We start from the raw sequence: 13,773 nt of genomic DNA, 5'->3' as shown, positions 1-13,773 counted from the left end.
AGCTGGGTCTAATTTCTGTTTTCAGTACAAAAAGCACATGATTCCTGAACCATGGGTGAAGACCCAATTATTCAAGACTGACGTTCCTATTGAACTAGAATGTAAGACAATACCTTCCGCAAGGGACGCAAAAGGTATTGTCAATGGGAATGTCAGTCTTGAACCAGTGGATGTATGCACCTTCACCCATGGGTGTATGTAGAGAGCCTCATTTCCATCCCTCACGGGTGAAGATGCACCACCCAAAGGTTCAGGACTCATGTGCTCTTCTACTGGAAAGAAGATTATCGAGGTAAGAACCTAATCTTCTGATAGTTGGTAGAATATGTAGTTGGACTGATCTAAGCAATCACATAATTAAATCAAAAATAAGTTTGCCACTCCTTCTGCAGGACTGGATTATGTGAGTCATGAAGACATCCTACCCTACAATTCCAGTGACCAGGTGCCCATCCAGCATGAACTATTTGAGAGATTCCTGGGCTATGATCAGACTAAAGGTAACATCCTATTCTGCATCCCGATTGGGAGACTTTCCCATGCAGAAATTCATGAGTTCTGGATATTTTGGGGGCTGTAGTGATAGGACATGGTTGCTTGGCAGTGGAGTTTAGGATACAGTGGGATATAAGGTCACAGCAGGTATTGGCTGCATTGTTTAAGTGATGTTTCAGGTGTTGTGGGGCACTTTCACAATATGGTCCATTTATTATAGCAAGGGCAGAGTTGAACCTCCCTTCTGTAACTTTAATGTAGAAACTTGCATTTATTTTGTAGAAAAAAAAAGTGTATTTTCTGTCTATCTCCATAGTTCCTCCATTTATAGCAAGGGAAACATTGCGTGCATGGCAAGAAAAAAATCACCCATGGTTGGAGTTGTCAGATGTCCATAGGGAAACCACTGATAATGTCCGAATCACAGTCATCCCCTTCTACATGGGCATGAGGGTAAGTCCCTGTCGTGCCTGCTGGGGGAAGGGGCATGGGGTGATTTTGCCTTTCCTAGAGGAGGGCAACCCTTTTTTCAATACACTGACATCACATTTCAACCCAGCCTGGCCTATATAGATGATGCAATGTGCTGATATCTCAGTGAGAAACTCTGTTTGCTCAGCAGGAGGCGCAGAATTCCCACGTTTACTGGGTGAGTGTTTTTCTGAATGTAACTTTTTTTTTTCTGTTTGCATTTTGGAAAAAAAAAATGATTAAATGGCTGTAGCTTGTTTCTGTACAGTGGCGTTACTGTATCCGCCTGGAAAATTTGGGAAATGAAGTTGTTCAGCTCCGAGAACGACACTGGAGGATTTTTAGCTTATCTGGAACTTTGGAAACAGTCCGGGGCCGTGGAGTTGTGGGACGGGTGAGTATCCATGTAGTGCTTCCCAATATTACAGCCCTACCACACTTGTTCAGCACTCTCCAAGTTAATAGTTGTATGTGATAGATTATAGATTCCCTGCAGAGAACATAAGAATTGGCGCTGCTGGGTCAGACCAGTGGTCCATCGTGCCCAGCAGTCCGCTCCCGTGGCAGCCCTTAGGTCAAAGACCAGCGCCTTAGAGGAACAGTTTGCAAAGATCAAAAATTTGCGTTAGGCATGGATGATGTTCAAAAATACCAGCCTGGAAGCCCAGACTAGATATATTCCATGTATTAAAAAAGGAGGAAAACCAAATGGCAGCTGGCTTGGTTAACGAGTGAGGTGAAGGAAGCTATTAGAGCTAAAAGAGAATCCTTCAGAAAGTGGAAGAATGATCCAACTGAAAATAATTGTAAATGGAGCAAGAAATGACAAATCAAATGCAAGGTGCTAATAAGAAAAGCAGAGAGAGACCTTGAAAAGAAGATTGCACTGAGGGCAAAAACACATAGTAAAATTTTTTTTTAGGTATATTAAAAGCAAGAAACCGGAAAGAGAATCAGTTGGACCGCTAGAAGACTGCGGGTTAAAAGGGGCTCTCAGGGAAGTCAAGGCTATAGCGGAGAGATTAAATGAATTATCCCAGGACAAGCAGGCAGCATATTCTTGACTGATGGGTGACGGCACCGACGGAGCCCCGGTACGGACAATTTTAGAGTGATTGCACTCTAAGAACTTGGAAAGTTCTGGCATGCCGCACCGCGCACGCGCGAGTGCCTTCCCGCCCGACAGAGGCGCGCGGTCCCCAGTTTCTTAGTTTCCGCGGAGCTAAGAAGACGCGTTTTTTTTCAACGGCTGTTGAAAATTTTTTTGACTTGCCTTCCCGCTCGCGTAAACCTTTTTGGCTTTTGCCTGTTTCCTTTTTTCTTTAATTTTTGTCTAAAAAAAAAAAAAAAAACCTTTTCTTTTTTAGTCAATTTGGCTTTTCCCCTGCGGGGCCTTCTGCCACCATCGAGGCCTCGGCCTTCGATTTGGCTGAAGCCGTTTTTACGTTCATGCCCCCTCAGCCAGGGTTTAAAAAGTGCCAGCGGTGTGCTCGGCCTATATCTCTCACGGACCCACACAACTGGTGCTTACAGTGTTTGGGTCCTGAGCATCAGGCCTCCACCTGCACCCGCTGTGCCACACTTAAAAAACGAACATTAAAAAATCGCCAAATACAACAGCGATTACTGTTCGGTGCCGAGATGTCCGATCCCGTTCCATCGACTCCGGCTTTGGCACCAGTTCAGTCGGCACCCTCTTCTTCGACGCCGCGCAACACCGCACCGGCGTCCCAACATTCAGGTAAGCCGGCTAAGAAGCCTTCCCCGCTGGAGCGTCCTCCGGTCTCGAGTGCAGTGAGTCCAATCCTGCCGACTGTGAGGCGCCAGCGGAAGCGCTCCGCCCCTATCGAGGTGAGTCCCTCGACATCGGGCTCCTCATCTCCGGGGCGTCGAGCGGCACTGCAGGTACCGCAGAAGAAAAAAGCGGTACCGGTGCCATCCCTTGATGACCGAATTACGGCCATTCTCCAGGTGCAGCTCAAGGAGCAATTGCAACAGCTCCTTCCAGCTATCCTGGCACCGAACCTTCCGGTGCCGGTCCGCACTGAGCCGGTACCGATAGTGGAACAGCCTGTGCTGTCGGTATCCACTCCTTCGGTACCGCTTCACTCGACCTCATCGGTATCGATGCCAGTCCTTGCACCGGAGCCGAGAGCTCAACATCAGTCGGTGCAGACTTCGGCACCGGTGCCACCGATTACATCGCCTGGCTCGGTATCGATGAGATCGGGTAAGTCGGTGCGCAAAACCCGACATGTAGAACCATCTACTCCAGAGTCTCGGGACCGTTCTTCCCATGTCAGGGATCCTGATCTGTGGGGAGATTCAGAGGAACCTTTTCTCTCTGAAGGAGAATGTTCCTCAGATGAGGAGGATTCTGCTGTACATGACCCGTCCTCTAGGCATGACACTTCATCTTTCTCGAGTTTTTTGAAAGATATGTGTGACTCTTTGTCTATTCCTTTGGAGGCTGAGTCCAAAAAGTCTAAAGCTTTTTTGGATGCCCTTGACTTTGACCAACCTCCAAAGGAATTTTTGAAGCTCCCTCTTCACGACATCTTGAGGGAGACTTTCTACAAAAATTTGGAGACTCCCTTAACGGTTCCAGGGGCCCCACGTAAATTAGACTCTTTATACAAAGTAATTCCCATTCCTGGGTTCGACAAACCTCAACTTCCACACGAATCTTTACTTGTCGAATCCACCCTTAAAAAATCTTCAGGAGCCAGTGTATATGCTTCTGTACCTCCTGGCAGAGAGGGTAAAGCCATGGATAAATTTGGTAAGAGGCTCTACCAAAATGCAATGTTGGCAAATAGAGCTGGTAATTATGCTTTTCATTTTTCTTTCTACCTTAAACATCTCCTTACCACCATGGCTTCATTTGAGAAGTACCTTCCCCAACGGAAACAACAATCCTTTCACCATTGTTTGTCGTCTCTGTTTCAACTGCGTAAGTTCATGGTTAGGTCCATTTACGACACCTTCGAACTTACTTCCAGAGCGACAGCAATGTCTGTGGCAATGCGTCGCCTGGCCTGGCTTCGGGTATCTGAACTTGATGTTAATCATCAAGATCGGTTAGCCAACGCCCCGTGCCTAGGGGATGAGCTTTTTGGGAATCCATGGACTCGACTACTCAAAAGCTCTCTGCTCATGAGACACGCTGGGATACCCTGCTTAAAAATAAGAAAAAGCCTCCCCCAGCAAGGCCTTTTAGACAACAGTCAGCCTATCAACGCCGCTTCACAGCTCGCCCATTGCCAGCAACAGCTCAGCAACCCAGGCGTCAGCGGCAGCAACAACGTCAGCCTCCCAGACAACAGCAACAACAGCAGCCTGTGAAGCCACCTCCACAGCAGAAGGCACAGCCCTTTTGACTTAATTCGCCAAAGTATAGCCAGTACTCCTATATCTGCTCTCCTGCCTCAACCTATAGGAGGTCGTCTCTCTCTGTTCCTCAGCCGGTGGGAAGTTATCACTTCGGACCAATGGGTCCTCAACATCATCCGCCACGGCTACTCTCTCAACTTTCAGACTCTTCCGCCCCAAAGCCTGCCAAAAGAGTCTGCTTTGAACAGTCCTCAATCTGCCCTCCTTATTCAGGAAGTCAAGTTTCAAGTTTTTCAAGTTTATTAAATTGTTTGATTAAACGCTTTTCCAATTTCAAAGCGTTTTACAAAATTAAAAACAGAGTTTAAAAACAAAACTAACTTATACATAATGTTATACTACACAAACTAGGGTAACATCCTTTGGACAAAAGAAAACTGGAAACAGTGGGAAAATAGGGAAGAAATACAATTTTTGTTTAAAGAGAACATATAAGGAAAACACATTAGGGAGGTAGGGAATATAAAAAGGCCTAAAAAATGTCATTATAGAAGTATAAAGGTATATATTTAAGGGAAAAGAAGTTAACTGATATTATTGCTCAGGAATTAACTGATATAATTAAGAAAGAGAACTATCAGTTAAATGCTTCTTTAAAAAGAAGACATTTTAAGTTCTTTTTAAAAGTTTGCAAATCTTGTTCTAATCTTAAATACAAAGGGAGAGAATTCCATAACATTGGGGCAGTAACAGAGAAAATTGAAGCACGGCGGGTTCCAATAATTTTCAGTGAAGGAACATTAAGGGTAGATTGAGAGGCTGATCTGAGAACTCTGGATGAACTGTAAGGAATCAGGAGCCTATCTATAAAAGCAGGAGTATTGGTTTTTAATGTGTTATGAACTAGAAGAGCTAATTTATAATTAATCCTATAAGATATAGGCAGCCAATGAGCATTTTGTAATAGAGGTGTGACATGATCAAACTTTTTGGAACCTGTAATAATCTTTATTGCAATATTTTGAATGAGTTGAAGACGTCTTATATCCTTTTGGTAAGCTCCTTTTAATAAGGAGTTACAATAATCTAATTTTGCGATAACTAAGGAGTGAATTAATGTATTAAGGGAAAATGAATCGAGAAGTGGGGCAAGCGAACGGATCATCTTTAACCTGTAGAAACAATTTTTAACGAGAGCGCTGATGTGTGCTTGGAAAGTGAGATTGTTGTCTATTAAGACTCCCAAAATTTTTGTGTTAGTTGTTTGATTGAGGGGCTTATTGTCAATTATTATTGGACTGGTAAGTTGAACTCCTTCTTTCCCTGAGAAAAGCACAGTGGAAGTTTTAGTTATACTTAGAGATAATTGATTGTTATTTAACCATTCGTGAATTTTGGCTAACTTATGATTGATTTCTGATATGTCATGTGAACTGTTGGGATCAATAGTGTGCAAAAGTTGAAAATCATCTGCATAGGCATATACTGTAAAGCCTATGGATTGACAGAGTGTTAAAAGTGGGGCCAAGTAAATATTGAACAGTAATGGTGAAAGTATGGATCCTTGAGGTATTCCATAATTGTTTTGGTACGGCTTTGAAAAAGCATTGTTGAAAAACACAGTGGAAGATCTTTCAGAAAAGTAAGATCGAAACCAATCTAATACTTGATCTTTAATGCCAATGGATGAAAGGCGCTGTAGTAGTAAATAGTGATCGATAGTATCAAAAGCTGCAGCTAAATCTAGAGAAATGAGTATAACCGATTTATGTTGGTCCAGAAAATATTGAATAGTTGTAACAAGACCTAATAATGAATGTTCAGTAGAATGATTTTTCCGAAATCCAGTTTGATTAGGATGTAAAACCTGAGTTTTGTCAATGAAGTCTGATAATTGCTGGAATACTACCTTTTCTGTAATTTTGGCTAAAAATGGTAAACTCGAGATAGGACGATAATTTGAGCATTCTGACAAACTTGATTTAGTATCCTTAATGATAGGAAGAAGAACAGAATGCTTCCAATCAGTTGGAATTGATGAAGTGGACAGACTCGTATGAATAATTTGAAGAATAGCTGGACCAAATACTGAGAAATAACGTTTGAGAAGAAAAGGCGGAAAGTATTCTAATTTTGACCCTTTGAGGTTTAATCCTTGAAGTAGCTGTTTTATTTCAGTTAAGGATGGAAGGGTAAAGTTTGAACATGTAGCATGTAGTGACATATTATTTGATTTTTTGTCGTCATCTAGATTTCCCGTTAAATCATCGGTTAGGGGTGAGCTAGCATTATTGATTATGTTTGCTCTTATTGAAGTTATTTTAGTATGAAAAAAATTGGCTAAACAATTAGCAGAAGGAGTATCAATTGGGGAAATCATTGGTTTATGTTTGAAGATTGTTAAATGTTTTAACATTTTAAAAAGCGCTGAGGTATTCTTGGTCTTAGAAATTTTTTGAGTGTAATACTGTTTCTTTGTTTTGTTGATCATTTGACGGTAGTGTTGGGATTGCTGTTTATAATTGTCTAAATTGATTTGAGTTGGTTTATTGCGCCATTTACGTTCGATTGAGCGTAACTGTCTCTTTAATAAGGCAAGGGAAGAATTGTACCAATCCCTCCTCCTTCTGAACGCTATAGAAGAAGTTCCTCTAGATCAAAAGGGGCAGGGATTCTACTCCCGTTATTTTCTAGTCCAAAACAGGAGATCTCAGACCAATTCTGGATCTTCGCGATCTCAACAAACATCTGGTAAAGGAAAAATTCAAAATGCTTTCCTTAGCCATTCTTTATCCTCTTCTCAATCAAGACGACTGGCTATGCTCCCTCGATCTCAAAGAGGCATACACTCACATACCGATCAATATAACCTCAAGACGGTATCTCCGCTTCATGATAAATCAATGTCATTACCAATACAAGGTGCTGCCCTTCGGTCTTGCTTCCTCTCCAAGGGTGTTCACCAAATGTCTTATTGTGGTAGCTGCTTTTCTACGCTCTCACCACCTTCAGGTATTCCCTTACCTGGACGACTGGTTAATCAAGGCCACATCCGCTCAAGCAGTTCTCCTGGCCACCAACCAAACCATCCTGTTTCTACGAATACTGGGATTCGAGATCAATCTACCCAAGTCTCATCTCATTCCCACTCAGAGACTTCAGTTCATTGGAGCGATGCTGGACACACTCCTCATGAGAGCATTCCTACCATCCAATCGTCTTCAGACCCTTCAGTCTCTATGTCAGCAGGTGCTTCCACAACATTCCATCTCGGCCAAACAAATGATGATACTCTTGGGTCACATGGCATCCACAGTCCATGTCACACCCCTCGCACGTCTTCACCTGCGCACTCCTCAATGGACCCTTGCTACTCAGTGGTCCCAAGCGATGGATCCTTGCTCACGACACATATCTGTGACATCATCTCTTCGTCAGTCTCTACAATGGTGGTTGGTATCCTCAAATCTATCCAGAGGTCTTCTGTTCCATCAACCTCCTCATCAACTAGTCATCACCACCGACGCCTCTCCTTATGCATGGGGAGCTCATTTGAACGAGTTCCAGACTCAAGGTCTTTGGACAGCCCAGGAAAAGAAGCATCACATCAATTTCCTGGAACTCAGAGCGATGTTTTATGCCCTCAAGGCCTTCCAACATCTTCTCTTTCTCAGGTCCTTCTGCTGTGCACAGACAATCAAGTGGCCATGTACTACATCAACAAACAAGGTGGGACAGGCTCTCGCCTCTTATGCCAGGAAGCCCAGAAGATCTGGACTTGGGCCATAAATTACCATCTATTCCTGAAAGCTATCTACATTCAGGGAGAACAGAATTCCTTAGCGGACAAGCTCAGCAGAATTCTCCAGCCTCACGAGTGGACACTCGATCCTGTAACTCTACAGTCTATCTTCGCTCAATGGGGCACTCCTCAGATAGACCTCTTTGCAGCTCCTCACAATCACCAGCTGCCCCTATTCTGCTCCAGACTCTACTCTCCTCACCGTCTGGCAGCGGATGCATTTCTACTCGACTGGTCCAATCTGTTCCTGTACGCTTTCCCTCCTCTGCCTCTCATGTTAAGGACCTTGTTCAAGCTCCAGAGGGAACGAGCCACCATGATTCTGATTGCTCCGAGGTGGCCCAGGCAACATTGGTTCTTCCTTCTACTTCAACTCAGTTCCAGGGAACCTTTTCTTCTTCTTTCTCTGCTTATACAGCATCAGGAGACCCTTCTACATCCCAACCTCCAGTCTCTGCACCTGACAGCTTGGTATCTCTCGGGCTGACCTCTCATGATACTCTTTTGTCTCAGCCTGTTCGTTCCATTATTGATGCCTCCAGGAAACCAGCCACTCTGCAATGTTACCATCAGAAGTGGACGAGATTTTCTTCCTGGTGTCTTCTTCATCATCTTGATCCCACTTCCCTGGCAGTGGAGACGTTGTTGGATTATTTGCTTTCTTTGTCTGACTCTGGCCTTAAGTCTTCTTCCATCAGAGTCCACCTCAGTGCCATTGCTGCTTTTCATGAGCCGGTCCATGGAAAACTTCTCTCAGCTCATCCCCTGGTGTCCAGGTTCATGCGGGGTCTTTTCAATGTGAAACCACCTCTTAAAGCCCCTCCCGTTATCTGGGATCTCAATGTGGTTCTTTCCGCCTTAATGAAGCCTCCATTTGAACCTTTGGTTACCTCTCCTTTCAAGTTTCTCACTTGGAAGGTACTTTTCCTTATTGCTCTTACCTCTGCCAGGAGAGTCAGTGAGCTTCATGCACTGGTTGCAGATCCACCTTTTACGGTCTTTCACCATGACAAGGTGGTTCTGCGTACACATCCAAAGTTTCTCCCTAAGGTTGTCTCTGAATTCCATCTCAACCAATCCATTGTTCTGCCTGTTTTCTTTCCAAAACCTCATTCTCATTCTGGGGAACAAGCTCTGCATACTTTGGATTGTAAAAGGGCTCTAGCTTACTATCTAGAGCGTACGAAACCCCACAGATCAGTTCCCCAACTCTTTCTGTCCTTTGATCCGAATAAATTGGGACGTCCTGTTTCTAAACGTACGTTGTCTAATTGGCTGGCAGCGTGCATTTCATTCTGTTATGCTCAGACCGGACTGACACTGGAAGGTTCTGTCACGGCCCATAGAGTCCGAGCAATGGCAGCATCTGTAGCTTTCCTCCGTTCCACTCCTATTGAGGAAATCTGCAAGGCTGCTACTTGGTCCTCAGTTCATACTTTTACATCTCATTATTGTCTGGATGCATTCTCCAGACGGGATGGACACTTCGGCCAATCTGTTTTGCAAAATTTGTTTTCCTAATGGCCAACCTTCCCTCCATCCCTCTTTTTGTTAGCTTGGAGGTCACCCATCAGTCAAGAATATGCTGCCTGCTTGTCCTGGGATAAAGCACAGTTACTTACCGTAACAGGTGTTATCCAGGGACAGCAGGCAGATATTCTTGCGTCCCACCCACCTCCCCGGGTTGGCTTCTTAGCTGGCTTATCATAACTGGGGACCGCGCGCCTCTGTCGGGCGGGAAGGCACTCGCGCGTGCGCGGTGCGGCATGCCAGAACTTTCCAAGTTCTTAGAGTGCAATCACTCTAAAATTGTCCGTACCGGGGCTCCGTCGGTGCCGTCACCCATCAGTCAAGAATATCTGCCTGCTGTCCCTGGATAACACCTGTTATGGTAAGTAACTGTGCTTTCTATGCTTTGATTTCACCTAGGAAGATGTAGGAGAGTTGCTGGTGCCAGAAATGGTATTCCAATCTGATGAACCACAGAAACTCAAACAAATCTGTAACTCTGACTGGAAGATATAATAGGTCAAATTGAAGAGTAGCAAATCGCCTGGACTGGATGATAGACATCTCAGAGTGCTGATAGAATTGAAAAATGAACTTGCAGAGCTATTGTTAGTAATTTTTCTTTAAAATCTAGCATAGTACCAGGAGACTGAAGGGTGGCCAACATAATGCTGATTTTTAAAAAGGGTTCCAGAAGTGATTCAGTAAATTATAGACCAGTGAGTCTGATGTCAGTGCCAGCAAAACAGTAAAGACTATTATAATTATAAAGAATAAAATGACAGAACATATACTTAAGCATTGATTAATGAGAGAAAGTCAAAATGGATTTAGTCAAAGAAAATCTTATCTTGCCAATTTACTGCATTTTTTTGAAGGGGTGAATGAACATGTGGATAAAGGTGAGCAGGTTGATATTGTGTATTTGAATTTTCAAAATGCATTTGACAAAGTACCTCATGAAAGACTTCTGAGGAAATTAGAAAGTCATGGGATAGGAGGTAATGTCCTATTATGGATTAAGAACTGGTTAAAAGACAGAAAACAGAGTAGGTTTAAATTACCAATATTCTCAATGGAGAAGGGTAAATAGTGGGGTTCCTCAGGGTTTGTGCTGGGACTGCTGCTTTTTTAGCATATTTACAAGGACGTACGCTGGTAGGGCTAGTCTCAGTTAGGGCGCTGGTCTTTGACCAAAAGGGCCGCCGCGTGAGCGGACTACTGGGCATGATGGACCACTGGTCTGACCCAGCAGTGGCATTTCTTATGTTCTTATGTAATTGCCACGGTGTTCAGATCAGGATTTGTGCATTTTGAGTCCACTGGGGTTGGGGATGCTGCAGAGGCAGTGTTGAGCCCAGAGTAGAGTTATGCAAGGAATCCTATTGCCTGTCCCCTTGCCTCAGGACAGTTGCTGCAGTAACCAAACAAGGATTAGCCGGAGGGTGGAATTACTAGAATAGAAGAAGAATCCTTTTGACAATTATTAATGAAGTTTCATAGAGTTAGAATTCTAGAACTGGCTGTGACTGAAGTAAGAACATAAGCAGTGCCTCTACTGGGTCAGACCAGAGGTCCATCATGCCCGGCAGCCCTCTCACGCGGCGGCCCATCAGGTCCAGGACCTGCACATTAATCCTCTATCTATACCCTTCAATCCCTTTTTCCTTCAGGAAAACATCTAATCCTTTCTTGAAACCCAATACCATAGTCTGTCCTACCACACCTTCTGGAAGCGCATTCTAGGTGTCCACCACCCTCTGAATGAAGAAGAACTTCCTAGCATTGGTTCTGAATCTGTCCCCTTTTAATTTATCCGAATGCCCTCTCGTTCTTGTAGTCTTCGAAGGTTTGAAGAATCTGTCCCTCTCCACTTTTTCTATGCCCTTCATGATCTTGTCAGTCTCTATCATGTCCCCTCTAAGCCTCCGCTTTTCCAGGGAAAAGAGCCCCAGTTTCTCCAATCTTTCAGTATAGGAAAGGTTTTCCATACTTTTATCAATCTTGTCGCCCTTTCCTGAACTCACTTGAGTATCGCCATGTCCTTCTTAAGATACGGCGACCAGTATTGGACGCAGTACTCCAGATGTGGGCGCACCATCGCCCGATACAACGACAAGATAACTTTCTTCGTTCTGGTTGTAATACCTTTCTTGATGATACCTAGCATTCTGTTCGCCTTCTTAGAGGCCGCTGCGCACTGGGCCGACGGTTTCATTATCTTGTCTACCAGTACCCCTAAGTTCTTTTCTAGGCTACTTTCACCCATTACCAGCCCTCCCATCATGTAGTTGTACCTCGGGTTTCTGTTCCCTACGTGCAAGACTTTACATTTCTCAGTTGAACTTCATCTGCCATCTCGTCGCCCACTCCCCTAGTTTGTTCATGTCCCTTTGTAAATCTTTGCAGTCCTCTTTAGTTCTAGCCCCATTAAATAGTTTGGTGTCGTCTGCGAATTTTATTACTTCGCACTTCGTCCCTGTTTCTAGATCATTTATAAATACATTGAATAGCAGTGGTCCAAGAACCGACCCCTGCGGAACACCACTCGTGACCCTCCTCCAGTCCGAGTAGTGGCCCTTCACTCCTACCCTCTGCTTCCTACCCGCTAACCAGTGCAATAGAAAGAGAGGACTTTTTTGTTGTGGAGATCTTCCAAGTTGATGGTGGTGTAAGAAGCAGTTGTTTTGTTTGCATGCAGGGAGGAGATGTAAACTGAACCCTGTTTAACTCTTTTGAGGTCCCCTCTCTTTAGGAGCCTTTCCTCTCCAAAGAACAGCCAGCATTCCAATACAGCAGCCATGTTTCTCTGCAGGCATCCAGTGGACACATGTGGTAAGAAACTATTCTCTACTTACAATCTGCATTGTGTCCCATTATACTTTTTCCTTTAAGTATGTTCATATGTTGTAACCTAGACAGATAGGCCATATGGTCTTTATCTGCCTTTGTTTCTATCTAGTCAGCCTCTCCTTCCCTTCTGTTAAACAGTGGAAAAGGCCTGTGAAGAAAGGGAGGGCCACTATTCCAAGCTCTCTCTTTTTTTGATTTAATCGCTTCTGATTGCCTCCTGTGTACATCCACTGATTGCTGATTTGACATGGCACTGGAAATAATTAACAGAGAATTATGAATGCCACTGTGTGACAGTGTTTTAAGCAATTTGCTCCATCTTTTTCATCTGTCCATAGTCTTATAGCATATGCATAATGCTTTTTTAATTTAAATTTTATGTTGCTTGCTTCCCACAGGGACTCCAGATGGCACAGCATAGTCAAAACAATATGTAATAAAACTACCACGCAGTATATAAATAAACTGCCATGCAGTATATAAATAGTCTCCTGGTAGAGGTGGTGGAGACAGTCTGCGTCTGAAATCAAGAAAGCGTGGGACAGGCACATGGGATTTCTTAGGGAGAGGAGGAGAAAGTGGATGCTGCAAATGGGCAGACTGGATGGACCATTTGGCCTTTATCTGGCATCATGTTTTATCCACTGCTTTGAAAGTGCTTGGGGAAGGGGCACCAAAAGATTTTTTTTTTGCCAACACAATGGGATATACTGATATGTCTCAGTCAGTGTAGTGCTCACATGAGGCCTGGAACATGATTGATATGTTATTGAGTTGCAGCTTGGCAATAAATTATCCCCAGGGTAGATGGTGCAGCAGAGCTGAAGAAGCTGCTGAATTTGAAACCACTACATTCATTGCTGGTATGTATTATATGTATTCATTAACTACCCAGGCTCATAAACCTACATTTTGTGTTCGTTAGGGGGACGTTCCGCTTTGAGAGGCCTGATGGTTCCCATATTGATGTCCGAATTCCACCTTTTTCCTTGGAAAGCAACAAAGATGAGAAGACACCTCCTTCAGGCCTTCATTGGTAGAGAATAGCTTCCCATCCTGAGGAGTCAAGTTTTTACCCATCCAGCTGCAGCCTTGTCTGTTTCTCCAAATTCTTTTAGTTTCACACAGCAGGTGGTTTTTTGTGAGGATTTTTTTTTTTTTTTAAAGACTGATGGAATCTGAACTCCATTGCTGGAAAGCTGTGTTAACTATCCCCAGGTCATCGTCCACCTAATGAGAGGAATGTTTCATATTCTGTACAACCTTCCACATCGATGGTTTCTTATAATAAAAATGCTACATTTAGTTTT

At 43.8% G+C, this 13,773-nt stretch overlaps 1 protein-coding gene across 3 annotated transcripts in view; it reads left to right on the top strand.

Annotated features, from left to right (window-relative positions):
- The window catches only part of POLDIP2 (DNA polymerase delta interacting protein 2), a 23,778-nt gene extending 10,005 nt beyond the window's left edge, over positions 1 to 13,773 (top strand). For all 3 annotated transcript variants that reach the window (XM_033922133.1, XM_033922132.1, XM_033922131.1), the window contains 6 exons: positions 393 to 500; positions 812 to 948; positions 1,118 to 1,144; positions 1,235 to 1,360; positions 12,366 to 12,445; positions 13,389 to 13,773. In XM_033922133.1, coding sequence (XP_033778024.1) covers positions 393 to 500; positions 812 to 948; positions 1,118 to 1,144; positions 1,235 to 1,360; positions 12,366 to 12,445; positions 13,389 to 13,503 — 593 coding nt within the window. In that variant the 3' untranslated portion in view covers positions 13,504 to 13,773. The remainder of the gene's footprint in view (positions 1 to 392; positions 501 to 811; positions 949 to 1,117; positions 1,145 to 1,234; positions 1,361 to 12,365; positions 12,446 to 13,388) is intronic.

Source organism: Geotrypetes seraphini, chromosome 15 (assembly GCF_902459505.1).
Source record: "Geotrypetes seraphini chromosome 15, aGeoSer1.1, whole genome shotgun sequence".
In the NCBI taxonomy this organism is placed as follows: domain Eukaryota; kingdom Metazoa; phylum Chordata; class Amphibia; order Gymnophiona; family Dermophiidae; genus Geotrypetes; species Geotrypetes seraphini.
This window is presented reverse-complemented; position numbering and strand designations above follow the sequence as displayed.